Source organism: Opisthocomus hoazin, unplaced genomic scaffold (assembly GCF_030867145.1).
Source record: "Opisthocomus hoazin isolate bOpiHoa1 unplaced genomic scaffold, bOpiHoa1.hap1 HAP1_SCAFFOLD_159, whole genome shotgun sequence".
Taxonomy (NCBI): Eukaryota; Metazoa; Chordata; class Aves; order Opisthocomiformes; family Opisthocomidae; genus Opisthocomus; species Opisthocomus hoazin.
This window is the reverse complement of record NW_027449012.1, coordinates 105,282-130,323: the sequence shown is the minus strand read 5'-3', so window position 1 is coordinate 130,323 and position 25,042 is coordinate 105,282. Positions and strand designations below refer to the sequence as shown.

General features: G+C 62.2%; 4 protein-coding genes and 1 non-coding gene across 12 annotated transcripts; 3 read left to right on the top strand and 2 right to left on the bottom strand.

Moving 5' to 3' along the window:
* Positions 1-1,937: 1,937 nt before the first annotated feature.
* Positions 1,938-2,019, top strand: TRNAL-AAG (transfer RNA leucine (anticodon AAG)). The gene has a single exon. It is a non-coding gene; the product is annotated as a tRNA-Leu (tRNA).
* Positions 2,020-3,015: 996 nt separating this feature from the next.
* Positions 3,016-8,377, top strand: LOC104339367 (butyrophilin subfamily 3 member A2). Of its 3 annotated transcripts, XM_075412408.1 has the most exons (9): positions 3,016-3,426; positions 3,718-3,796; positions 4,047-4,394; positions 5,152-5,433; positions 5,700-5,804; positions 6,018-6,038; positions 6,551-6,583; positions 6,687-6,764; positions 7,054-7,173. In XM_075412408.1, the coding sequence occupies exons 2-9, from the start codon at positions 3,730-3,732 to the stop codon at positions 7,089-7,091; spliced, it is 972 nt and encodes a 323-aa protein (XP_075268523.1). In that variant the 5' UTR covers positions 3,016-3,426; positions 3,718-3,729; the 3' UTR covers positions 7,092-7,173. The 3 variants fall into 3 exon arrangements, with proteins under 3 accessions (XP_075268523.1, XP_075268522.1, XP_075268524.1); XM_075412407.1 differs by having other exon boundaries at positions 6,687-8,377; XM_075412409.1 differs by lacking the exon at positions 6,687-6,764.
* A 2,945-nt stretch (positions 8,378-11,322) lies between these two features.
* LOC104339366 (uncharacterized) lies at positions 11,323-14,320 on the top strand. The gene is made up of 3 exons (XM_075412395.1): positions 11,323-11,381; positions 12,333-12,450; positions 12,594-14,320. The coding sequence occupies exons 2-3, from the start codon at positions 12,372-12,374 to the stop codon at positions 14,318-14,320; spliced, it is 1,806 nt and encodes a 601-aa protein (XP_075268510.1). The 5' UTR covers positions 11,323-11,381; positions 12,333-12,371.
* Positions 14,321-14,948: 628 nt separating this feature from the next.
* Positions 14,949-16,997, bottom strand: LOC142360161 (uncharacterized). The gene is made up of 5 exons (XM_075412387.1): positions 16,960-16,997; positions 16,247-16,683; positions 16,076-16,149; positions 15,263-15,335; positions 14,949-15,154 (listed from the first exon to the last, which is right to left on the bottom strand). Exons 1-5 carry the CDS (start codon positions 16,995-16,997, stop codon positions 14,949-14,951), a joined length of 828 nt encoding a protein of 275 aa, XP_075268502.1.
* A 527-nt stretch (positions 16,998-17,524) lies between these two features.
* LOC104338064 (butyrophilin subfamily 1 member A1) lies at positions 17,525-24,032 on the bottom strand. 6 transcript variants are annotated; one of them, XM_075412400.1, is made up of 9 exons: positions 23,950-24,032; positions 23,305-23,383; positions 21,501-21,848; positions 20,462-20,743; positions 20,091-20,195; positions 19,857-19,877; positions 19,571-19,591; positions 19,330-19,362; positions 17,525-19,226 (listed from the first exon to the last, which is right to left on the bottom strand). In XM_075412400.1, exons 2-9 carry the CDS (start codon positions 23,369-23,371, stop codon positions 18,550-18,552), a joined length of 1,554 nt encoding a protein of 517 aa, XP_075268515.1. In that variant the 5' UTR covers positions 23,372-23,383; positions 23,950-24,032; the 3' UTR covers positions 17,525-18,549. The 6 variants fall into 6 exon arrangements, with proteins under 6 accessions (XP_075268515.1, XP_075268516.1, XP_075268518.1 ...); XM_075412401.1 differs by having other exon boundaries at positions 23,910-23,961; XM_075412403.1 differs by lacking the exon at positions 23,950-24,032 and adding an exon at positions 23,790-23,819.
* Positions 24,033-25,042: the final 1,010 nt, after the last annotated feature.

Genomic DNA, 25,042 nt, shown 5'->3' with positions numbered 1-25,042 from the left:
GCACCACTCCATGTTCCAGACGTGGGCACCATGCTGCGCTCCAGATGTGGGCACCACGTAACACTCCAGATGTGGGCACCACGCCACGCTCGAGACAAATACCTGGAAGGAGGATTTAGTGAGGTGGGTGTTGGTCTTTTCTCCCAAGAAACAAGTGATAGGACTTGAGGAGGTGGCCTCAAGTTGCATCAAGGGAGGTTTAGGTTGGATATTGGGAAGAATTTCTTTCCTGGAAGAGCTGTCAGGCCTTGGACCAGGCTGCCCGGGGAGGTGGTGGAGTCCCCATCCCTGGAGAGGTTCCAAAACCTTGTAGACGTGGCACCTGGGGGCACGGTGGGGTTGGGTTGATGATTGGACTTGATGATCTTCAAGGTCTTTGCCAACCTTTTCTGTGATTGGATGACTTTGCAGCTCCTCTGATCACTGTTAATGAGGTGGTAACACCTCGTTAAGCACGGTGAGGAGGTGCCCTTGCTCCACCCAGCGTGTGGTTGCCATGATCACAGGAGCTTGAATCCCAGTCCAAAGGCAAACGAGCCATAAATTGGTCCCTGGAGGGACTTGATGAAGGGTCAACAAACACCAGTGGGAGATGACCCTGATGGGTAATGGGGACAGCTCTGGCTCCCCCATCATCCCAAAAACTCGTCCCACCGCCCTGACCTGCTCCTCCTTTTTCTCCAGGGCTCTGCGTGGCGGCTGCTGAGCCAGCGCCGCTCTGTAGGGACCCGAGGACCAGGAGCAGTTGTCCCCGGTCCATGCTGAGTCTCTTTGACAAATCATCTCCCCAAGCTCCCAATGGGTTTCCACCTCCGTTTCCCATTTTTATCCCCATTTTTTCACCCCAAACCTACAAAGAATGAAACTTCCGGAGAGAGCGACAAGGTCGAGAAGGAGTTTGAGAAGCTGCACAGCTTCTTGGATGGAGAGATGGAGGAGATGCTCCGGCGGAGGCTGAAGTGGGATAAGGAGAACATGGCCACCATGCAGTGATGTCACCCAGACGACCAAGCTCATGGATGAGATCAACGAGAGGCGCCGGCAGCCATCTTTGGGGCTGCTGAAGGTGAGAACCCCCTTAGATCCACCACACCAGCTTCGGGGAGAGGTTACCGTTACCCTTCGTACGTGCGTCTCCTGCAGCGGCCAGGATCTGCTGCTGGCATCTACGGGAACCACCGACTTCATCTCGTTGTGTTGTCAAGAAGGCCGATGGTCTTCTAGGGTGCATTGAGAAGAGCGTGGCCAGCAGGTCAAGGTTCTCCTACCCCTCTGCCCTGGGGAGGCCCCATCTGCAGTGCTGTGTCCAGTGCTGGGCTCCCCAGTTCAAGAAAGATGAGGAGCTACTGGAGAGAGTCCAGTGGAGGGCTGCGAGGATGATGAGGGGACTGGAGCATCTCTGCTACGAGGAGAGGCTGAGGGAGCTGGGCTTGTTCAGCCTGGAGAAGAGAGGGGACCTTCTAAATATCTGCAGGGTGGGGGTCAGGAGGATGGGGCCAGACTCTTTCCAGTGGTGCCCAGCGACAGGACAAGGGGCAACGGGCACAAACTGGAGCAGAGGAAGCTCCAGCTGAACCCGAGGAAGAACTTCTTCCCTCTGAGGGTGCCGGAGCCCTGGCCCAGGCTGCCCAGGGAGGCTGTGGAGTCTCCTTCTCTGGAGATGTTCCAGACCAAAGCCGGGGCTCGCTGGCTGTCCGTAACCACCTTTTTTTCCCCCCATTTTCCTGCAGAGGAGTTGGGGAACGGGGTGTTTATGGTCATGGCTTGGCAGGCGAGGTGGTCGCAGTCCGGAAATCACCAGAGCCAGCGGGACCCTCGGGGTGGGGGACAGGGCTGGGACCCCCGACCCCCTCGAGAAAGCCCCACGAAGAATTTTGCAGAATCGCCCCATTTTTTTCTTCTTTTTTTCACAAATGGAGCCCAAATTTTCCCACCGGGGTAGCGTGGCCGAGCGGTCTAAGGCGCTGGATTAAGGCTCCAGTCTCTCCGGGGGCGTGGGTTCGAATCCCACCGCTGCCAGGTCCCTTTTGGGCCCCTGCGGGGAGCACGGCGTGGATCCACATCTGGGGCACACAGGGAGGGGAGAGACCACATCTGGAGGAGAGCTCCGCCCACTTTTGGGCTTCACCGGGACCACACCAGCGTGGGCATTCTGGGTCCAGCGGAGGAGATGGACTCAGCAAGATGCTTTGCACTGTGATGGGCGATGTTGACTCCACGCAGAAGACCCCACCTTCGCCAAGCCCTCTTGACCACCCCCACGGCCATGGTGCCCCGAAGGTCTCCTTTTGGACCTCTCCTGGAGGCCACGCGTGCTGAGGACGCCCAGGATGGGACTCGTGGAGCTCCTGGAGGAGGGAAGCACAGCAGACCCCATGCGTGGTCCTGTACGGTGAGTGCTGTGGGGCAGAGCCACCCCACAGATGTGCAGGAGCCACTGGGGGTGGGGCAAACCCCAAATCCCAGAGCCTGTCCCCACCATCCCACAACTCCAACATGGCCATGGTGCTGGGATCCGTGGGAATTCAGGCCCGTCACATCCCTACCCGGGCACAGGAGCACCCCAAGGCCACCCAACCTGAAGGAGCTTGGCTGGCAGTGGCTGCCACGTCCCCTCCAGCTCCACCGTCAACTTCTCCAGACCCAGCGCCAACCCCACCAGGCTCCCCAGCTTCTGCTTGGGGTGCAGGTGGCTCCCCAGGAACATCTCCCCATGCATCTCCCCAAGGCTGTGCATGCTCGGCCTTCAAGGCAGGTTGACTTTTTGCCACCGGAGAGCTCAGGACGGTGCCAGGAGCGGATGGAGATGGGGGGTGGAGGAAACACGGGGGCCCCAACTGTGGGAGCAGCCATAAGGGCCACCTGGTTCTACTGGGGACAAACACTGGAGGAAGGCGTGTGCCAGCCCGGAACCCCTGGGTGTCCTTGATAAGCACAGGTGGGAGCCTGGGGCCTCCTCGATAAGCGCAAAGAAACCGTCCCGTGATAAAACACCGGCGCGCCGCGGGAGCAGACGTCCCCGAGAGCCGTGTCCTGCGCCCGTCGCTGCGTCCACACTGACGACACCAAAGCGACTCATTCTTGGTGCAGAACCAGAGCTGCTCCCCGCAGGAGCGTCCCTGCACGGGGTCTCCTGGGTGGACGGACCCTGGTGGGGATGCCCAGCTGGTCTGGGATCCCCCGTGCAGGGAGACTCATCCGTCGGTGGCTGGGGGCAGCTGGGTGACCGTGGTCCCAGCGACCGGTGAGGGCGAGGAGCACAAGCCCAACGTGGGGGACAGCAGGAGCGGGGCTGAGAGCAGGAGGTTCAGGGGCTCTTCTCCAAAAGGAGGAACCTTATCTGGCCGCACCCCAGGAACGGGGAGAAGGTTGGAGACGTTGGGCGCAGCCTTGAGCCTGGTGCCTCCTGCAGCCCGGACGTGGCCGGTGAGTGACTTCTCCTTCCGCAGGGGGTTTGGAAGGGTTGGTGAACTCAGAGCCTTCTCAGGGATCTGGGGGCCATCCCGAGAGGGGGAGGGGAGCTGCACGGGGAGCCGTGTGCGGTCGCGTCCTGCTCTTGAGTAACGGTTCCTTCCGACGTCAGGGTGCTGGTGCAGGCGGTTGGGTGGGATTTCGGGGCGTGTGTTGGGGGCAGGCGCAGCCCTTCTCCCCCACCCCCTCTTGGGCGGCTGTAACCCCCCTTGGCCTCCCCCTGCCCCCCTCCCCCCTCTCCTCCAGCTCCGGCCGCAGATGTGGTTCCCCCGGAGCCTCCTGAGTTCTCTCGTGGTTCTCCAGGTTCTCCTGGGGCTGGGATCAGGTAGGGACGCTGCAGGGCTGGCGGGGGTGGGGGGGTTTTGTGGGGCGGGTTCCCACCCCCACGGCACCTCCTGCTCCCGCGAGTGCTCCCACTCCCTCTCCGCTTTCTCGGGTGTCTTTGGACCTCGGGGAGGGTGAAGCAGCGCCTGTCAGATGGAGCGTGCGGCGCTCACGCCAAGCTCGCCCCGTGCCACGCAGTGCCCGTAAAGTAACGTGGGCGCGATCTCCGTGTCTCCGTGTCCTTCTCCAAGCTCAGTTCACAGTGGTGGGACCAGGCCACCCTCTCCGTGCCACCGTGGGGCAGGACGTCGTGCTGCCATGTCACTTGTCCCCCCGCTTGGACGCCCGGAGCTTGGAGATCAGGTGGATCCGGCATGAAATCTCCGAAACGGTGCACCACTACCGAGACGGAGAGGACCAGTATGGGGACCAGATGGAAGAATATGTGGGGAGGACAGAGCTGCCCAGAGATGGTCTGCCCAGTGGAAGGCTGGACCTGCAAATCGTTGGGTTGAGACCCTCTGATGATGGCCAGTACGTCTGCACCGTGCAAGGTGCTGACTTGTACAGAGAAGCTACGGTGGACCTGGAGGTGACAGGTTGGTGGCTGGTGTGGTGTTTCCAGGGCATGGTCCAGGTGTCCCTGGGGTTGGATGTCCCTTGCAGACCTCTGTCCCATCCTCACGTTCCTCAGTTAAGTCCCGAAGGAGAAGAACCATTGCGAGAGGTCAGGTCCAAGGGGGTTCTTCCCGTTGGCCCCTTCCCAGGAGGGAGCAAGAACGTGGTGCTGGAGGGCCTTTTGGGGGCAGAGCTCCATGGATGCGGTGTCTTTGTGGGGTCTCTGTGGTGTCCGTGAAGGGTGTCCTTGTGGTGCTGTGAAGGTGCTGGGGACAAGCTGCTGAGCAGCTCCTTGGGCTCAGAGCCTGGGCTGCCAACCCAGCCAAGGATGGGACCTCACGCTGTGTCTGGAGCTGGGAAGCGACCTCTTCCCAGGTCTCACCAGCTGCACCTTGGCTTTGGCTTTGCTTTATGTGCCGCAGGAGACCTGGCCCGTTGTCTGGAAGCGTCAGGGCTTCCTGAGCAGAGATGGGTGGGTGCAGAGATGCCACCATGAGGTGCTGAAGCTCGACAGCTCGGTCTTCATCTGCCAGGCTGTTTTCTGGGAGACCCGGGGTCGTTTGGCACCTATGCTCTCTGGTTCCTGCACACGTTGGGGTGGTTTTGGTGGTGTGAGGGACCTTTCTGTGCCCGGTCCCACCGCCCTTCGGGACCTGTGGTGGGTCTGCTGTTGGAGTCGGCCTTGGCCGTGGAGTTGAGTCCATCGCGACCTCCCCCCAAGCTCGGGCTCTTCCCCAGCCACAGGCTCTGTCCTTCACCTCTCTCTGGAGGCGTACGAGGATGGAGGCGTCCGCGTGCTGTGTCGATCGGCCGGCTGGTACCCGCAGCCGGAGGTGCTCTGGAGAGATGCCGGCGGGCAGCGTGTCCCCTCGGTGTCCCAGAGAAGTTCTGCTGACGAGAGGGGCCTCTTTGAGTTTGAAGATGTCATCGTTGTGACCGGGAAAGGACCTGGGAACTGGTCGTGCGTGGTGAGGAACAGCCGGCTCAGCCAGGAGCAGGAGTCGTCCCTGCACATCTCAGGTGCGACGCTGGCAGCCGGGCCCGGTGGGGTGTGGGGACCGGGAGGGGTGTGCACCTTCACGTCAGCGCTGGGGCACGAGATGCCTCGTGTGCTTCAGGTGAGCTCAGGGCTCTCCACGGGATGGGAGGATGATGGCCCCTCGGGCCCTGCCGTCCCCGGACAAGGACTTTAGGAGACAGCACTCGGTGTTTTATTTCTTTTCTTACTTCTCCTGGTGCGGAGGAGCGTAGAAATGCTCCCTTCTCCGGGTGCTTGTTCTCCTCAGCTCCCTTTTTCCACGACGCCCGTCCCTGGATGGCAGCGCTGGGCGTGTTCTTCGTGCTTTGGGTTGTGTTCGTGGTCCTCAGCGCTTATCTCTTCTGGAGGAAAGGTCAGTGGGTGTCGGAGCAGGGATTTGCCTTCATCACCAAGGTCTTTGGGCAAAGGAGGGCAGGGGAGAAGGCCCCGGGGTGCGGGTGGGAGGACAGGGAGCGTGGGCGGAGCGTCTGGGTGGTGGGAAGGTCCAAGAGACCCCATGGAGATGTCCTCAGGGATGAAGGCAGGTGCTCTGCTGACCACGTCTTCCTCTGCCTTTGCCTTGCAGTGCTGCAGTCCCGAGAGCTGGGTGAGTGCTGGTGGCCCCTTCCAGCAGCAACCCCTGCTGAGCAAGGAGCCCTGGCGGGAGGGCCGTGGGCTTGGAGGGCTCCTGGAGCGAAGGCTGAGCTCCAGAGTGCCGCGGTGGGCGGGCGGGCGGGCGGCGGGCAGGGAGCGATGGAGGGCTCCCAAGAAGGAGTTGGGGTTTCCCTGACCTCTGCCCAGTCCCACCAGAGGAGATGTGGGATGAGGAGCTGTCCCCTCTCATCACGCATTGCTTCTGATTTTGCTTTCCTGGGGAAATGGCTGAAGGGCTGGGTGAGTGTCCACCAGCTCCAGCACCATGCAGGGTCCTTGCCGCGTTTGGTCCATGTCCAGGTTCTCCATGCTTGGCCCTTTCCCCCCTTGCCCGTCCTCTCCATCCCTGCGTGCCCTGGGTCCGGGGAAACCCCGCGGGGCTGTGACTGGGAGGGTGGGCAGCTCGGGGACACCAGCCCAGGACACCGGCCGGGGGATGTGACCAGCTCTTGTCTCTCCTCGTAGCGTGGAGAAAGTTCCTGCTGCCTCAGAACCCAGGTAATTGGGTATTTTATCGCTGCTTGGGGTGGTTCTGCTGCCTTTCGCTGGGATCTGGTGGAAGGGACCGGCCGTGGCCGGGTGTCTCTGTTGTCCCCTGCAGATGTGGTGACCCTGGATCCCACCACGGCTCATCCCTGTCTTGTCCTGTCGGAGGACTGCAGGAGCGTGAGATGGGGAGGTGCTTATGAGAACAAGCCCATCAACCCTGACAGATTCACCACCTGGGCCTGCGTGCTGGGCCGGGAGGGCTTCACGGAGGGGAGGCACTGCTGGGTGGTGGAGGTGGAGGGGATGGTGGGAGGCTTTTCATGCTGGGCTTTTGGGGTGGCCAGGAAGTCTGTGGAGAAGAAGGGGAAATTGGAAATGACCCCTGAAGAAGGGGTCTGGGGGTTGCAGAACTGGGACTGGAAATTCGAAGCCCTCACCTCTCCTCGCACGCCCCTGTCCTCGTTCCTGGTCCCCAGCAGAATCTGCGTCTGTGTGGACTGCACGGAGGGGCTGGTGACGTTCATCAACGCCGACAGCGGGGCCGAGATCTTCACCTTCCCACCAGCCCCATTCGATGGGGAGATCCGCCCGTGGTTTTGGGTGGAGAGAAAGAGAACCCAGCTGTGCATTGGGGGCAGCTCCTCCTAAATACTTCTCCCATCCCATCCCATCCCCTCCCCAGACCCAGAGAACCCCTGCCCTCCCCCAGACCCTGCCCGCTCTCCTTCCTGGGGTCTTCTCGTCCCCGTTCCTTGCTGACAGCGTGGTGACGTACAGTTATATATATTTGACATATTTAGGTAGCTTAATTTTTTGGACAGAAGATATCTTAGACTCATAGAATCATGGAATGGGTTGGAAGGGACCTTTCGAGGTCATCGAGCCCAACCTCCCCGCAGCGAGCAGGGACATCAGAGAACATTCGGGGCTGGGAGGGACCTTTCGAGGTCATCGAGCCCAACCTCCCCGCAGCGAGCAGGGACATCGCAGAACGTTCAGGGCTGGGAGGGACCTTTCGAGGTCATCGAGCCCAACCTCCCCGCAGTGAGCAGGGACATCGCAGAACGTTCAGGGCTGGGAGGGACCTCTGCGGGTCATCCAGTCCCAACTCCGTATCTTCAACTGGACGTCAAGGTGGACGTCTTCGTAGCCGTGATGGAGCAAGGCAAACTCGCAGTCAAGGAGCAGCTCCTGGCGTAAGGGCGCTCGCTCACTGACGCTGCAGGTGATGCTCCAGCGCCACGTGAACATCAGCCGGTGCTGGGGGTGAGGAGCATCTCCTGGCCACGGACGGGCTCCACCAAGGCCGTGCACCCGCCGCGAGACAGCGGAACGAGAGGTGGCCGGAGAAACACGAGCTGTGGTGTCCTCGGGTGCCATCTGACCACCGCAGGGCAGAAGGAGCCGGGGTGTTCTCCCCCAGACGCCCCCCGAGCCCCTCCGAGCCCCCCGCGCGTCTGTAGAAGGCTTTGCTGGCTCAGCGCGGCGGACGCGTGTTGGAATAATTGTGTGGGGTGGAACTTGGTGCCTCGGTGGGGAAACGCGCGGTGAGGGGTCCCGGGGGTGCGCTCGGCTCGTGGGACCCCCCCGGCGCCCCGCGCGGCATTAAACGGCGTCTCCTCCGCCAACGCGCTTCGTGTCTGTGGGGGTCGTCTCCCCGGGAGCCCCACGCTCTGCCAGCCCCCGCGTCCCCACCGTGCCCCTGCTCTGTCACCGCCCGCCCACAGCGCAGCGGCCGCGGGTGCAGGAAGCGAGGAAGACTCTGGGCGCGGAAGGGATCTGCGCACCCAGGGCCGCTCTCGATCGATATTTCGCGCTGCGGGTGGCTTCGGGGGTCGGGGGTCGGGGTGGAAGCGGAGGTGGGGGCCGTGGGCTGGGAGGCTGCGGGGACCGGGGGCCAGGAGTGGGGCTGCCCGGGGCCGGGTCGGGGACCTCCCTGCTGCACCGAGCCGGGGCGAGGGGTCCGGGTCTCCCCTGCTCCCCCTCAGCCCCCGCTGCTCCTCCGGGCCCCACCTGGAGATGGGTGCGGGCTCCTGGAGACCTCTGGGGTAGACATGGGCACCCCCTTGTCCCCCTGCCCAGGTCTGGGTACGGACACCGTGGTGCTTGGAGCTGGGTTCAGGCCCCCCAGCACCCCCATACCCGCTCTCTGCTATGGGGACCCCCTCGCAGAGCCCCCTGAACCCCTCAAAGTGGGTATGGGCAAGGGTGGCCCATTGAGGACAGCCGGGGACACGTCCTCCCCGGGGATCCGAGGTCCCCACGGGGACAGGGCCAAGGGACAGGGCACAGCTGGGGTCTCCTGACGCTTGAAGCCCCCCTGCAACCCCTTCTTGTCCCCTTGTCCCCCACTCCCCACCAGCTCCGGGCTGTTGTCGGGCTGCAGGGGCACTGCTGGGCTCCTCCCGGACACCCAAAAATCACAGCAAAGCTCGAAGTTTTACACAATCACCCCCAAACAAGCATCCTTTTTTTTTTTCCCTTTATTTTTCTCCGTTTTTCTTTCCCAGGACTGATGGGCAGCTGCATTTTACTCCAGAACAGATAAAAGTCCTGAAACCGCACGAGGTGGACCCAGCGGAACTGGCGCAGGTGGACAACTCGCTGGGGTCTGGTTGGGAGTTGGCTCGTTCCTGCAGCAGCAACGGTCATATGCAAGAAAACCAACCCCTTTTTGGGGAAGGAAACACGTATTTAGGGGTGCGAAACCTCACCTAGCGCTGAGACGCAGCCCCGGGAAAAGCCACCTTCACCACCTCCCGTCCAGGTGGGCGCGGGGAGGCCGAAGGTTTCCCGTTGGTGTTTTGTCCTTCTTGGAGGATTATTTCCAGGTCCATGAATCTCCATCTCCTCCCGGGAGGTCCTTGTTTCTCTTCCCCGATGTCTCACGCTGTCCTTGGTTGCTTGGGATGCGCTTGATGCTGCCTCGTTAAACATCGGGAGCCACACGTGGGACGTGGGTGTGAAGAACATCGGTGAGCACACACTTTGCGTACGTTGGAGAGCAGTTTGGAGGTGTGTTGGCACCTACGAAAGCTGGGAAAAACCAGCTCTTTGGTGGTCCTTGTCGTGCTCCTCGTGATGTTGGGCCGGTTAGCGTGTCTCCTCCCGGGAACCTGAACACCTCCAAGCGATGCTGGCGGGGACCTGGGTTTTGGGTGAAGGAACAGAACACGGGAAGCAGCACAAGAAAACACAACCCGCAGCCGTGGCGCGACGTTGGGGCTGCGGAGGTGGAGCACGCCCGTGTTTCCTGTTGATTTGCTGCAGGAAGCCTCAGGCGGGCAGCGCCCTTGCCGTGGTGCAGCGCGACGGAGGAGAAAACGCAGCTCCCGCCTGCGCTCCTCGGGGTGGGTTAGCTTCTCGTTCTATCAGAAACTTCATAGAACCGTTAAGGTTCGAAAAGATCTCTGAGATCATCAAGTCCAACTGTAAGATCATCCAGACCAACTGTAAGATCATCAAGTCCAACTGTAAGATCATCAAGTCCAACCATAAGATCATCAAGTCCAATATCTTGGAAAGACCTTCCTGGAGCCATCCCAACCAGGAGAACGGGTGGTGGGGACCTCCCTAGCAAACGTAGCCCCAACTTCTCCCCAGTCCAGGGAAGGAAAGAGCCGTCCCAGTACGTCCAGATGCTGGGAGCTGTGTTGGGAGGGTTAGAGGAGGCGGTGCGGGCTGTGGGCCGGGTGGGAGTGTGGACACGCAGTCCAAGGGGTCCAGTCTCATGGGGTCCTCACCTCCCGTGGTGGTGGTGGTGGTAGGTGTGGTGCTGGCATGCCCTCGGCAGCCGTCCACGCGACGCAGACGAGCCAAGTCTTCGCATCGGTGACCATGGGGAGTCCAAGTTGTCTTGGACCATCTTGTCAAACCACCATAGCGTGGACACCAGAAGCTGGGTGAGCACCAGCCCTGCTCTGGCGACAACTTCTGTCCTTGCCTGAGGAGCGGATGGGAAGAATCACAGAGCAGAATCCTAGAATCATTAAGGTTGGAAAAGACCTCTGAGATCATCGAGTCCAACCATCACCCCAACACCCCCATGCCTGCTCAACCATGTCCCGAAGTGCCCCATCCACACCGTTTTTGGACCCCTCCAGGGATGCGGACTCCACCACTGCCCTGGGCAGCCTGGGCCAAGTCCTGACCGCTCCTTCAGGAAAGAAATTTTCCATAATATCCAACCTAAACCTCCCCTGATGCAACTTGAGGCCATCACCTCTTGTCCTGTCACTCGTTACTTGGGAGAAGAGACCAACTCCCCACCTCACCACACCCTCCTTCCAGGAAGCTGTAGAGAGCGAGAAGGTCCCCCCTCAGCCTCTTCTTCTCCAGACTGAACAGCCCCAGCTCCCTCAGCCGCTCCTCACCAGACTTGTCCTCCAGACCCTTCTCCAGCCTCGCTGCCCTGCTCTGGACACGCTCCAGCTCCTCAACGCCCTTTTCGTAAACAGTGAAGGGGACGAACGCCCACGCGCTGCTGCTCGGCCGCCGAATCCCTTCCAGAGGACATTAACGAGAGGCAGGGGAAAAAAGTTAAAAAATTAAAAAAAAAAAAAGAAAAAAGAAAGAAGGCCCTGAACCCCATCGGGGGGCTGTTGGTGGCCCCTGGAGCGTCCTTCCCCAGCTGTCCCCTCCCAAGCGTCAGGGTCCCCCCAACCCCCCTCGTGGACCCACCATGGCCGGGGCCGGTGCGCAGGAAGGGGCGGGAGCAGCGCTGAGCGGCTGTGGGAGAACCGGGGGGAACCGGGGAGAACCGGGGAGAACCGGGGAGAAGCGGGGAGAACCGGGGAGGCCGCTGCAGGTAGGAGGGGGCAGCACCGGGGATGGTACCGGGGGTAGGATGGGGGGATGTGGAGGGTTGGCCGGGGGAGCACCGGAGATGGTACTGGGGGTAGCACCGGTGGTGGGACGGGGGGATCTTGAGGGACGGCCGGGGGAGCACCAGGGATGGTACCGGGGGTAGCACCGGTGGTGGGACGGGGGGACCTTGAGGGACGGCCCAGGGAGCACCAGGGATGGTACCGGGGGTAGGATGGGGGGATGTGGAGGGACAGCCCGGGGAGCACCGGAGATGGCTGGAGGACCACCAAGAGCAGCACCGGGGATGGAAGCAGGAGTAGCACCGGGGGTAGGATGGGGGGATGTGGAGGGCTGGCCAGCAGTAGCACCAGGGATGGTACTGGGAGTAGGAGCGGGGATGGAACCAGGAGTAGCACCGGGGGTGAGAAGGGGGGATGCAGAGGGACAACCCAGGGAGCACCGGAGATGGTACTGGGAGGAGCACCGGGGGTAGGATGGGGGGATGTGGAGGGACGGCCCGGGGAGCACCGGAGATGGCCGGGGGACCACCGGGAGTAGCACCGGGGATGGAACCGGGAGTAGCACCGGGGTAGGACGTGAGGAGGCAGAGGGACGCCGGATGGCCAGGGGACCCTGAGAGCAGCAGCGGGGATGGAACCAGGAGTAGCACTGGGGGTAGGATGGGGGGGCTGCGGAGGGACGGCCGAGGGAGCACCGGGGATGGGACCGGGAGCACTGGGAGTAGCACTGGGGGTAGGACGGGGGGGCTGCGGCTGGGGCATCACCAGGGATGGTGGGGGCATCACTGGGGGTGGTGGGGGCATCACCGGGGCTCAGTACCGGGGGCCACGGGGGGCTTTCCCCACCATGCCAGGGTGCAAGGTGGGCGCTCGCTGCCAGCTCAGCCCCCGCGGGTGACACCGAGGGGTTGGGGGGTCCCTGCCGATCTCAGCCCTCGGAGCAGCGGTTGCCTTTCCCGAAGCCACCTCAGATGGAGCGAGCGGAAGAGCTGCCGGACCCCGGTCCCCACGGGGGGGAAGAAGGGGAGACCCTGGGAGACCCCCTCGCAGGTGAGGAGCTCCTTCCCACAGCAGAGCCCCCCCGCACCCCCCGCTTTCACCCTCCCTCGAGCGATCGGGGTGGAGGGCAAAGAGGCGGCGCGATGTGGTTTCCCCTCAAGAGCTGAGATGTTGCTCTTGCTCGCGACCCACAGCCAGAAGAACGAAGGAAGAGCCGAACCCGAAGCGCAAAGGCGCCGAGCGAGGGGGGGGACACGGAGTGGCAGCGGCCAAGTGGGAAGGGAACCTTCTGGAGACCCCTCGGTGGGACGCAGCTCCTGAGAGCGAGATGGAGCTGGAAGGGGATGAAGCCATCACTGGTGGAGGAAACCAAGAGGTCCTCCCAGAATCCAAAGCCCAGCACAGAACCGCCGGCAAGGAGAAGAGGTACATGTGCAACGAGTGCGGGAGGAGCTTCGGACAGAGCTCCAACCTCACCGTCCACCAGCGGATCCACACTGGGGAGAAGCCCTACAAGTGCCGCGAGTGCGGGAAGTGCTTCCGGCAGAGCTCCAACCTCATCGTCCACCAGAAGACTCACGCGGGAGAGAAGCTCCACGAGTGCCCCAAGTGCCAGAAGCGCTTCCCGGAGAGGTCGCTGCTCGTCAGGCACAAGAGGGTCCACGCGGGAGAGAAACCTTTCAGATGCCAGCAGTGTGGGAAGAGCTTCACCCACCGGTCACGGCTTCTGGTCCATGAGAAGGTGCACATAGGAGAAGAACTCTACCAGTGTCCCGAGTGCGGGAAGAGCTTCAGGGAGAACTCCAAGTTCCTCCAGCATCAGCGACGGCACGTGGGAGAGCGGCGCTGCAAGTGCTACGAGTGCGGGGAGGAGTTCGGGCAGAGCTCGGACCTCCGCCTCCACCAGCGGGTCCACGTGGAGGAGAAGCTCTACCAGTGCTCCACGTGCGAGAAGTTCTTCAAGGACAGGTCCACGCTCATCAGGCACGAGACGGTGCACACGGGGGAGAAGCCCTACAAGTGTCCGGAGTGCGGGAAGAGGTTCACCCGCAGCTCGGACATCGTCGTCCACCAGCGGACGCACACGGGGGAGAGACCCTTCCAGTGCCCCGAGTGCGGGAAGAGCTTCAGCCACCGGTCCAACCTCTTCCGACACCAGCGGATGCACTCGGGGGAGAAGCCCTACAAGTGCGGAGAGTGCGGGAAGAGCTTCGGGCAAAGCTCGGAGCTGATCGTCCACCAGCGGACCCACACCGGGGAGAAGCCCTACCGCTGCGCCGAGTGCGAGAAGTTCTTCCGGGGGAGGTCGACCCTCTTCAGGCACGAGCGGCTGCACACGGGGATCAAGCCGTATGGGTGCGGCGAGTGCGGGAAGAGCTTCGGCCAGAGCGGGGACCTCATCGCCCACCAGCGCTTCCACACGGGCGAGAAGCCCTACCAGTGCCCCCAGTGCAGGAAGTTCTTCAGCAACAGGTCCAGCCTCGTGCGGCACCAGCGGCTGCACGCCGGCGAGAAGCCCTACGAGTGCCGCGAGTGCGGGAAGAGCTTCGGGCAGAGCTCGGACCTCATCGCCCACCAGCGGACCCACACCGGGGAGAAGCCCTACCCCTGCCCAGTCTGCGGGAAGAGCTTCAGCAGGAGGTCCAACCTCGTGGTGCATCAGAAGGTCCACGCAGGGCTTTCCAGATGCCGGAAGTGCGGGAGGAGCTTCCAGCCCAACTCCCAGCTGGGCGTGGTGGTGGGGAAGGACCTTCTCCAGTGCCCCCACTGCGCAGAGGGCTTCAAGGAGGGTTCAACCCCGTCGAACACCAGAGGTAACGCCGGGGAGAAGTGGCTTCATAGGTGCCCGGCGTGGGAAAGGAGTTTTGGAGAGAGCTGGGACATTGTACACGAAACAGAAGAAAAAAACCAGCACATTTAGGTAAAATTCCTCAGTTTTAAAGACTTCAAAGTGGAACAAAACCCACCCCACCCCATGCAAATGATCTGAAGTAGGCTGATCGGTAAATAATATGCTCTTTTTTTTTCTTTTTTTTTCTTTTTTTCTAATTATCTCCTCTTATTGTTGAGTTTACTCAAAGAGTTTGATGCGTTGGGCCATGCTCCACTCTCTCCCGTCACTCCCCGGCCAAACCATCTGCTGTCCCTCACCCCACCGTCCGTCTCCGAAGCCCTTCCTTAAATCCTTTGCCATTTTCTGATCTGGCCACCCATCAGCGCCCCAAAGAACCTGCAGAAATCCACCTTCCCCCACACGGCATCTCTACGACCTCAATAAAACAAGGTCCTCCGTTCCTCAGAGATGTCTTCGTGAAGGCGTTGGTGACCAGGGGACGGGAGCTGCCTGTCCGTAACTCAAGAGAAACCAGCAAGATCTTGGTGAAGCTGAGCGTCCGGGAGCTGGCCCGGGGCCGGTCCTCGTCCCTTCCTGGAGGAAACTCTGGGGAAATCACGCTTTCCCAACAGGTTTTTGGGGAGTTGGGGGGTGGTTTTGAGGGAGTAGGATGGGTTTCTCATGCTCCTAAGCTGGGGTTGAGCTTGGAAGCTGCTCAGATCTGGTTAGTGGAGCCAAAACAAGCCTCGGTGAATGAAACTCCCACCAAAGCCTGACCATGAGTGGGGCCACTGGTCTCTTTGGCCAGACTGTTTTCTCCTTGGTTTCCAGAAAAGCCAACATCTGCTTGGCTCTGCTGTGCTAGACACAGGCTCCCCGGGATGAAGAAGACCGGCAAGTCCCTCACCAGGCTTCCAGGACCTAGCATGAGAGAAGGTCCACAGCTATTGGGGTGCTCCAGGTATTTCACTCCGAGCTTTGGTTTTGGCTTCCTCTTCCCTTTCCTCCTCTTGGCACAGCTGGACCTACCTCCCATTCCCTTCGTTGTCCTCCTTTCCTCCAGAGACTTACAGCTGCCCTTGGTGGCCACCACAGCAAAGATCTGCAGGAACACAGAATCACAGAATCCCAGCATGGTGGGGGTTGGCAGGGACCTCTGTGGGTCACCCAGCCCAACCCCCTCCCCAAGCAGAGTCACCCACAGCAGGCTGCACAGCACCACGGCCAGGCGGGGCTGGAATATCTCCAGAGAAGGAGACTCCACAACCTCCCTGGGCAGCCTGGGCCAGGGCTCCGTCACCCTCAGAGGGAAGAAGTTCTTCCTCAGGTTCAGCTGGAGCTTCCTCTGCTTCAGTTTGTGCCCATTGCCCCTTGTCCTGTCGCTGGGCACCACTGGAAAGAGTCTGGCCCCATCCTCCTGACACCCACCCTGCAGATATTTAGGAGGTCCCCTTGCAGCCTTCTCTTCTCCAGGCTGAACAAGCCCAGCTCCCTCAGCCTTTCCTCGTAGGAGAGATGCTCCAGTCCCCTCCTCATCCTCGTAGCCCTCTGCTGGACTCTCTCCAGGAGCTCCTCATCTTTCTTGAACTGGGGAGCCCAGAACCGGACGCAGTGCTCCAGATGGGGCCCCACCAGGGCAGAGCAGAGGGGAGGAGAACCTCCCTCGACCTGCTGCCCACAGATATTCCTTATCTCGGGTGAGCACGCTGCACGAGGCGATGGGTTCCTTGAGGACTTTGCGGTTTCTTTCACGATGCACAAAGCTGCTCGCGTCCTTCCCTGGGCGTTCACACCCTCTTTTCTCTGCTGAAAACTCCCAGAAAAGCTTCTGTCTGAACTTACGGACGCTGAGCTGGTCCTGTCGGGGCGTTCCTGCTGGGGACTCTTCTCGTTCTGGGTCTCCATCCCATGCCCTGCTGCCTTGGAAGTAAGCGGTGATATCATTTATGGCAGAAATGGGAAAAGACAGGAGACAAAGCTGCTGGTGGGGGGGACCCTGGGCGCAGCCCTCACCTCCGCGAGGGTCTCCCGGGCAGAGAGAGTCAGCGGTCGACTTGGAAATCCTGGAGCAAATCCTCCTGGAGGGCAGCTCCAGGACCTCCCCTACGCTGAAGGTGGAGCCGACGCCGTCGCTTCGCTCGGAGCCGCGTCCAGGCCAGGGCTGAGCACCTCCATCTTCTGCCCCTTCCTGTCCACCTGGGTCCCCCCTGGATGCCTGGGTCCCCCAGCCTGCCGTGTCCTCCCAGTAAGACCCAGCCGGGGGGATGGGGTGGGGGCCGCGCCGAGGCCCTTCGGGAAACGGCTGCGCGTCCTCCCCAGCTCCGGGCCGCTCTCCATCCCTCGGCCGCAGAGGGAGGAGGAGATGGGGACCAGCAAGCCGCACCCCTGCAAAGAAAATAATCAATATTTTGGGGGGGTGGGAAGAAGGTGAAGGCTCTTCCGTGCGTGGTCTCCATCATCATCTTCCCTGACGGCATCGCATGGGCACGCGGGGTCGGCCGGCTCCTGCGCCCTGAAGATCTCCTTCCCGAGGAGCATCCGGCCTTCCCGGACCACTTGGCCCCTCAGGGCTGTCTCCCAAGGGATGAGGAGGGGTTGGGGGGCTCCAAGCGTCAGGAGACCCCAGCTGTGCCCTGTCCCTTGGCCCTGTCCCCGTGGGGACCTCGGATCCCCGGGGAGGACGTGTCCCCGGCTGTCCTCAATGGGCCACCCTTGCCCATACCCACTTTGAGGGGTTCAGGGGGCTCTGAGAGGGGGTCCCCATAGCAGAGAGCGGGTATGGGGGTGCTGGGGGGTCCTGAACCCAGCTCCAAGCACCACGGTGTCCGTACCCAGACCTGGGCAGGGGGACAAGGGGGTGCCCATCTCTACCCCAGAGGTCTCCAGGAGCCCGCACCCATCTCCAGGTGGGGCCCGGAGGAGCAGCGGGGGCTGAGGGGGAGCAGGGGAGACCCGGACCCCTCGCCCCGGCTCGGTGCAGCAGGGAGGTCCCCGACCCGGCCCCGGGCAGCCCCACTCCTGGTCCCCGGTCCCCGCAGCCTCCCACCCCACGGCCCCCACCTCCGCTTCCACCCGGACCCCCGACCCCCGGAGCCACCCGCAGCGCGAAATATCGATCGAGAGCGGCCCTGGGTGCGCAGATCCCTTCCGCGCCCAGAGTCTTCCTCGCTTCCTGCACCCGCGGCCGCTGCGCTGTGGGCGGGCGGTGACAGAGCAGGGGCACGGTGGGGACGCGGGGGCTGGCAGAGCGTGGGGCTCCCGGGGAGACGACCCCCACAGACACGAAGCGCGTTGGCGGAGGAGACGCCGTTTAATGCCGCGCGGGGCGCCGGGGGGGTCCCACGAGCCGAGCGCACCCCCGGGACCCCTCACCGCGCGTTTCCCCACCGAGGCACCAGGTTCCACCCCACACAATTATTCCAACGCGCGTCCGCCGCGCTGAGCCAGCAAAGCCTTCTACAGACGCGCGGGGGGCTCGGAGGGGCTCGGGGGGCGTCTGGGGGAGAACACCCCGGCTCCTTCTGCCCTGCGGTGGTCAGATGGCACCCGAGGACACCACAGCTCGTGTTTCTCCGGCCACCTCTCGTTCCGCTGTCTCGCGGCGGGTGCACGGCCTTGGTGGAGCCCGTCCGTGGCCAGGAGATGCTCCTCACCCCCAGCACCGGCTGATGTTCACGTGGCGCTGGAGCATCACCCGCAGCGTCAGTGAGCGAGCGCCCTTACGCCAGGAGCTGCTCCTTGACTGCGAGTTTGCCTTGCTCCATCACGGCTACGAAGACGTCCACCTTGACGTCCAGTTGAAGATACGGAGTTGGGACTGGATGACCCGCAGAGGTCCCTCCCAGCCCCGAACGTTCTGCGATGTCCCTGCTCGCTGTGGGGAGGTTGGGCGGGATGACCTCGAAAGGTCCCTTCCAACCCCAAATGTTCTCTGATGTCCCTGCTCGCTGCGGGGAGGTTGGGCTCGATGACCTCGAAAGGTCCCTTCCAACCCATTCCATGATTCTATGAGTCTAAGATATCTTCTGTCCAAAAAATTAAGCTACCTAAATATGTCAAATATATATAACTGTACGTCACCACGCTGTCAGCAAGGAACGGGGACGAGAAGACCCCAGGAAGCACCACCACAGACTCCAGGTTCACCTGCAGACCTCCACAGAACCCAACCCCGCTGCGCCCGGGCTGGACGCGCGGGAGCGAGCAGAGCCCCACGGCGCAGCTCGGCACAGACCCCGGCCCAGACCCCGGCCCAGCCAAGCAACGGTGGTGGCCATGCCGCCCATCGTCCCCCGGCAGCCCCCGGCCCCTGCCCCTCAGTCCTGCTCCGGTCCCGGGGCTTGGGCAGGGCAGGGAGGGACATCTGCTCCCGCGGGAGGGAGGAGAGGAGAGCGGGCAGGGTCTGGGGGAGGGCAGGGGTTCTCTGGGTCTTTTGTGGGGACCAGAGGGGGGAGGATGGTGGTCTGCGGACTACTGCCGCTGAGGTACAGCTGGGTTTCCTCTGTCCCCACCCAAAACCACGGGCGGATCTCCCCGTTGAAGGAGGCTGGTGGGAAGGTGAAGATCTCGGCCCCGCTGTTGGCGTTGATGAACGTCACCAGCCCCTCTGTGCAGTCCACACAGATGCAGACCCTCCTGGGGACCGGGGAGAGGGTCAGGGCCGTGTGAGGAGACGTCATCGCCGTGAACTTCCCGTTCCATTGCCGCAGCCCCCAGATCCCACCTTTCGGGCTCAGGTCGATGTCCCCGAGCCTCTCCACGGAGTTCCTGGCCACCCCCACCGCCCACCACGAGTTGCCCTTCAGCTTCCCCTCCACCTCCCAGCAGTGCCTGCCCGCACTGAACATCTCGCGGCCCAGCACGCAGCACCGGGTGTTAAATCTCTCGGGGGTGTCGGGCACGTCCTGGCGCGAGCTTTCCAATCTGATGCTTCTCAGATCCTCGGAGATGACAAGTCGGGCGTGAGCCGTGTTGCGATCCAGGGTCACCACATCTGCAGGGGACAACAGAGACACCCGGCCATGGCCGGTCCCTTCCACCAGATCCCAGCGAAAGGCAGCAGAACCACCCCAAGCGGCGATAAAATACCCAATTACCTGGGTTCTGAGGCAGCAAGAACTTTCTCCACGCTACGAGGAGAGACAAGAGCTGGTCACATCCCCCGGCCGGTGTCCTGGGCTGGTGTCCCCGAGCTGCCCACCCTCCCAGTCACAGCCCCGCGGGGTTTCCCCGGACCCAGGGCACGCAGGGATGGAGAGGACGGGCAAGGGGGGAAAGGGCCAAGCATGGAGAACCTGGACATGGACCAACGCGACGCCAACGCTCGTTGAAACTCACCCAGTGCTGAAGCCAGTTCCTCTGGAAGGGAAAACAGAAGCAATGTGTGATGAGAGGAGACAGCTCCTCATCCCACATCTCCTCTGGTGGGACTGGGCAGAGGTCAGGGAAACCCCAACTCCTTCTTGGGAGCCCTCCATCGCTCCCTGCCCGCCGCCCGCCCGCCCGCCCACCGCGGCACTCTGGAGCTCAGCCTTCGCTCCAGGAGCCCTCCAAGCCCACGGCCCTCCCGCCAGGGCTCCTTGCTCAGCAGGGGTTGCTGCTGGAAGGGGCCACCAGCACTCACCCAGCTCTCGGGACTGCAGCACTGCAAGGCAAAGGCAGAGGAAGACGTGGTCAGCAGAGCACCTGCCTTCATCCCTGAGGACATCTCCATGGGGTCTCTTGGACCTTCCCACCACCCAGACGCTCCACCCACGCTCCCTGTCCTCCCACCCGCACCCCGGGGCCTTCTCTCCTGCCCTCCTTTGCCCAAAGACCTTTGTGATGAAGGCAAATCCCTGCTCCGACACCCACTGACCTTTCCTCCAGAAGAGATAAGCGCTGAGGACCACGAACACAACCCAAAGCACGAAGAACACGCCCAGCGCTGCCATCCAGGGACGGGCGTCGTGGAAAAAGGGAGCTGAGGAGAACAAGCACCCGGAGAAGGGAGCATTTCTACGCTCCTCCGCACCAGGAGAAGTAAGAAAAGAAATAAAACACCGAGTGCTGTCTCCTAAAGTCCTTGTCCGGGGACGGCGGGGCCCGAGGGGCCATCATCCTCCCATCCCGTGGAGAGCCCTGAGCTCACCTGAAGCACACGAGGCATCTCGTGCCCCAGCGCTGACGTGAAGGTGCACACCCCTCCCGGTCCCCACACCCCACCGGGCCCGGCTGCCAGCGTCGCACCTGAGATGTGCAGGGACGACTCCTGCTCCTGGCTGAGCCGGCTGTTCCTCACCACGCACGACCAGTTCCCAGGTCCTTTCCCGGTCACAACGATGACATCTTCAAACTCAAAGAGGCCCCTCTCGTCAGCAGAACTTCTCTGGGACACCGAGGGGACACGCTGCCCGCCGGCATCTCTCCAGAGCACCTCCGGCTGCGGGTACCAGCCGGCCGATCGACACAGCACGCGGACGCCTCCATCCTCGTACGCCTCCAGAGAGAGGTGAAGGACAGAGCCTGTGGCTGGGGAAGAGCCCGAGCTTGGGGGGAGGTCGCGATGGCCTCAACTCCACGGCCAAGGCCGAGTCCAACAGCAGACCCATCACAGGTCCCGAAGGGCGGTGGGACCGGGCACAGAAAGGTCCCTCACACCACCAAAACCACCCCAACGTGTGCAGGAACCAGAGAGCATTGGTGCCAAACGACCCCGGGTCTCCCAGAAAACAGCCTGGCAGATGAAGACCGAGCTGTCGAGCTTCAGCACCTCATGGTGGCATCTCTGCACCCACCCATCTCTGCTCAGGAAGCCCTGACGCTTCCAGACAACGGGCCAGGTCTCCTGCGGCACATAAAGCAAAGCCAAAGCCAAGGTGCAGCTGGTGAGACCTGGGAAGAGGTCGCTTCCCAACTCCAGACACAGCGTGAGGTCCCATCCTTGGCTGGGTTGGCAGCCCAGGCTCTGAGCCCAAGGAGCTGCTCAGCAGCTTGTCCCCAGCACCTTCACAGCACCACGAGGACACCCTTCACGGACACCGCAGAGACCCCACAAAGCCACCGCATCCATGGAGCTCTGCCCCCAAAAGGCCCTCCAGCACCACGTTCTTGCTCCCTCCTGGGAAGGGGCCAACGGGAAGAACCCCCTTGGACCTGACCTCTCGCAATGGTTCTTCTCCTTCGGGACTTAACTGAGGAACGTGAGGATGGGACAGAGGTCTGCAAGGGACATCCAACCCCAGGGACACCTGGACCATGCCCTGGAAACACCACACCAGCCACCAACCTGTCACCTCCAGGTCCACCGTAGCTTCTCCGTAAGAGGAAGGACCTTGCACGGTGCAGACGTACTGGCCATCATCAGAGGGTCTCAACCCAATGATTCGCAAGTCCAGACGTCCACTGGGCAGACCATCTCTGGGCAGCTCTGTCCTCCCAGCATATTCCTTCATCTGCTCCCCGTGCAGGTCCTCCCCGCTTCCGTAGTGGTGCACCGTTTCGGAGATCTGATACCGGATCCACCTGATCTCCAAGCTCCGAATGTCCATGCTGGGGGACAAGTGACATGGCAGCACGACGTCCTGGCCCACGGCGGCACGGAGAGGGTGGCCTGGTCCCAGCACCGTCAGCTGAGCTTGGAGATGGAGAAGGACACGGTTAATCGGTGGCACCGCATGGCACGGGGCAAGCTTCGCGTGAGCGCCGCACGCGCCATCTCACGGGCGTTGCTTTGCCCTCCCCGAGGTCCAAAGTGTGGAATTATTAGTAAAAGTAAGGTTTTACATCTGAAAATCAAGGTTTGTATGAAAAAACGTGGCATTGTTCACCCCTCGAGGAAAAGCACGAATCCAGAGGAGCTCTGAGGATGGGACACGGCTGCCGCAGGCATGCGAGGAATCCACTCGCACAGCAGCTCCCTGCGACACTCCACGGAGGCTGGAGTGGGGTGGAGACTCCGTGGCCACGCTCCGTGATGACAAAGCGGGAAGAAATGCTCCTCTAGAACTGATCAGCAGCTCAGCTGGCCCCCCGAGCCAACAGGGTCACGAAACCTGGCCAAAGTGCTGTCCTCTCGTGAAATTTGCTCATTTCAATATCATTTTAATACCAAAACACACCTCCATCCCGAAGGCTCCCCGCCTCCGAGGTGCGACCACCCCTCTTCCAATCTGCGCCCTCGATTTTTTGTAAACTCTACCTTTAAACGTGAAGCGAGAGAATTTTACACCAATCGTGATGAAAGGTCTGTGTGACCGCAGTCACTCAAACTCCACCTTAAAGGCAGAAAGGATCTAAAAATAGCCAGGGAAATGGGGGATTTTTGGAGAAGAAGAGAACACCGTGGGTTTTTGGAGGAGAAGAGAACGCCCTGAGCAAGCCAAGGGAAACTGCACCTCGGACTGCCTCCGACAGCCGGGACCGGCCGACGGGCTGAGCCTCGCTGCTCCCCCCCTCGGGTGAGACTCAGACCGAGCGCTTTTCTGGGGAATTTTAGAAATCTCCCTAGAGAGTTACTCCCTAACGTTTCTAGCCAGGCTGTATTATTTATAACTTAATAATAAAATTAATAATAAATAAAATTATCACGTTTTATATTTCCACGTGCTTTCTCGCAGACAGTCACCACCCCCGGCAATTCAGAAAACCTCGAAACCCGTCGCACCAAAACAACCGCGCCGTTGGTTGGCCCAGTTTCTCCCCGAACGCGGCCGAGCCGGTTCCTGAGCACGACCGGACCGAAGGTGCCGACCGCTCTGAGTGCATCCAGAATCGTGGTCGTTTGATAGACATATTAGTTTGATAGATATATTAGTTTAGTTTAATAGACATATTAGTTTAATAGACATATGAAACGTGGCTGGACTGGCAAATTGGCCATCGCTCAGGATTCACGCCCAGCCGCCCCCAGCCTCCCCCTCCGGTGAAGAGAGAGCGCGAGGGGGGTTATTTTCTGCCGAGTTAACGCGACGCAAAGACACCCGAGAAAGCGGAGAGGGAGTGGGAGCACTCGCGGGAGCAGGAGGTGCCGTGGGGGTGGGAACCCGCCCCACAAAACCCCCCCACCCCCGCCAGCCCTGCAGCGTCCCTACCTGATCCCAGCCCCAGGAGAACCTGGAGAACCACGAGAGAACTCAGGAGGCTCCGGGGGAACCACATCTGCGGCCGGAGCTGGAGGAGAGGGGGGAGGGGGGCAGGGGGAGGCCAAGGGGGGTTACAGCCGCCCAAGAGGGGGTGGGGGAGAAGGGCTGCGCCTGCCCCCAACACACGCCCCGAAATCCCACCCAACCGCCTGCACCAGCACCCCGACTTCGGAAGGAACCGTTACTCAAGAGCAGGACGCGACCGCACACGGCTCCCCGTGCAGCTCCCCTCCCCCTCTCCGGGATTTCCCTTAAATCCCCGACAAGACCAAATTAACCAAATATTCTAACCTCCTGCGGAAGGAAAAGCCGATTACCGGATGGTGACCAGCGGCAGGAAGCCCCAGGCTACACCCAACGTCCTCCAACTCCTGCCCAACGTCCTCCAACTCCCGCCCAATGTCCCCAACTCACCACCAACGTCCCCAACTCACCACCAACGTCCCCAACTCCCGCCCAATGTCCCCAACTCCCACCCAACGTCCCCAACTCCCACCCAACGTCCCCAACTCCCACCCAATGTCCCCAACTCCCGCCCAATGTCCCCAACTCACCACCAACGTCCCCAGCTCACACCCAACGTCCCCAACTCACCACCAACGTCCCCAACTCCCGCTCAACGTCCCCAGCTCACGCCCAACGTCCCCAGCTCACGCCCAACGTCCCCAGCTCACGCCCCGGTTCTGGATGCGGCGTCACCGGCTGCGGGGTGGCTGCGGGCTCCACCCCCCCGCGCAATGAGGGGGAGAAATCGAAACCACCCGAGCAGAGGAGCAAAGGAGGAAGGGAAGGGACGCGCGTAGACGGGCGAACTTGTTGGTCTTCGAGCCGTGTTGTGATTTTTGGGTGTCCGGGAGGAGCCCGGCAGTGTCCCTGCAGCCCGACAACAGCCCGGAGCTCGTGGGGAGTGGGGGACAAGGGGACAGGATCAGGTAGGGGGGCTTCAAGCTTCAGGACACCCCGGTTGTGCCGTGTTCCTTTGCGCTGTCCCCGGGGGGACCTCGGATCCCCGGGGAGGACGTGTCCCCGGCTGTCCCCAACGTCCCACACTTGCCCAGACCCAATCTGGGGGTTCGAGGAGGGGTCTGAGGGGGCCTCCCCGTAGCAGGGTACGGGGGGGGGTGGTGGGGGTGATGCCCTTCTCCAGAGCCCATACCCAGACCTGGGGAGGGGGGACTGGGGCCAAGCCCATCTCCACTCCCAGCAGTGTTGGGGAGCCGGTACCCAGCCCTGGGGGGGTCCCGGAGGAGCAGAGGGGAACAAGGGGAGGAGGTGGCCGTGGTTGCTGCAGCGGGGGGGGGGGGGGGGGGGGGGGGCGGGGGGGGGGGGGGGGGGGGATGGCGCGAGGGGTGTTCCTGTACCCAGCCCCTGCATCCCCCGCCCATTACCTGCGCATCAGCAGCATCACCGTCAGCATCCGGACCGGCTCCCAGCATCGGGACCGGCTCCCAGCATCCGGACCGGCTCCCAGCATCGGTCCCGGCTCCCAGCATCGGGACCGGCTCCCAGCATCCGGACCGGCTCCCAGCATCCGGACCGGCTCCCAGCATCGGTCCCGGCTCCCAGCATCGGGACCGGCTCCCAGCATCCGGACCGGCTCCCAGCATCCGGACCGGCTCCCAGCATCGGGACCGGCTCCCAGCATCGGTCCCGGCTCCCAGCATCCGGACCGGCTCCCAGCATCTGT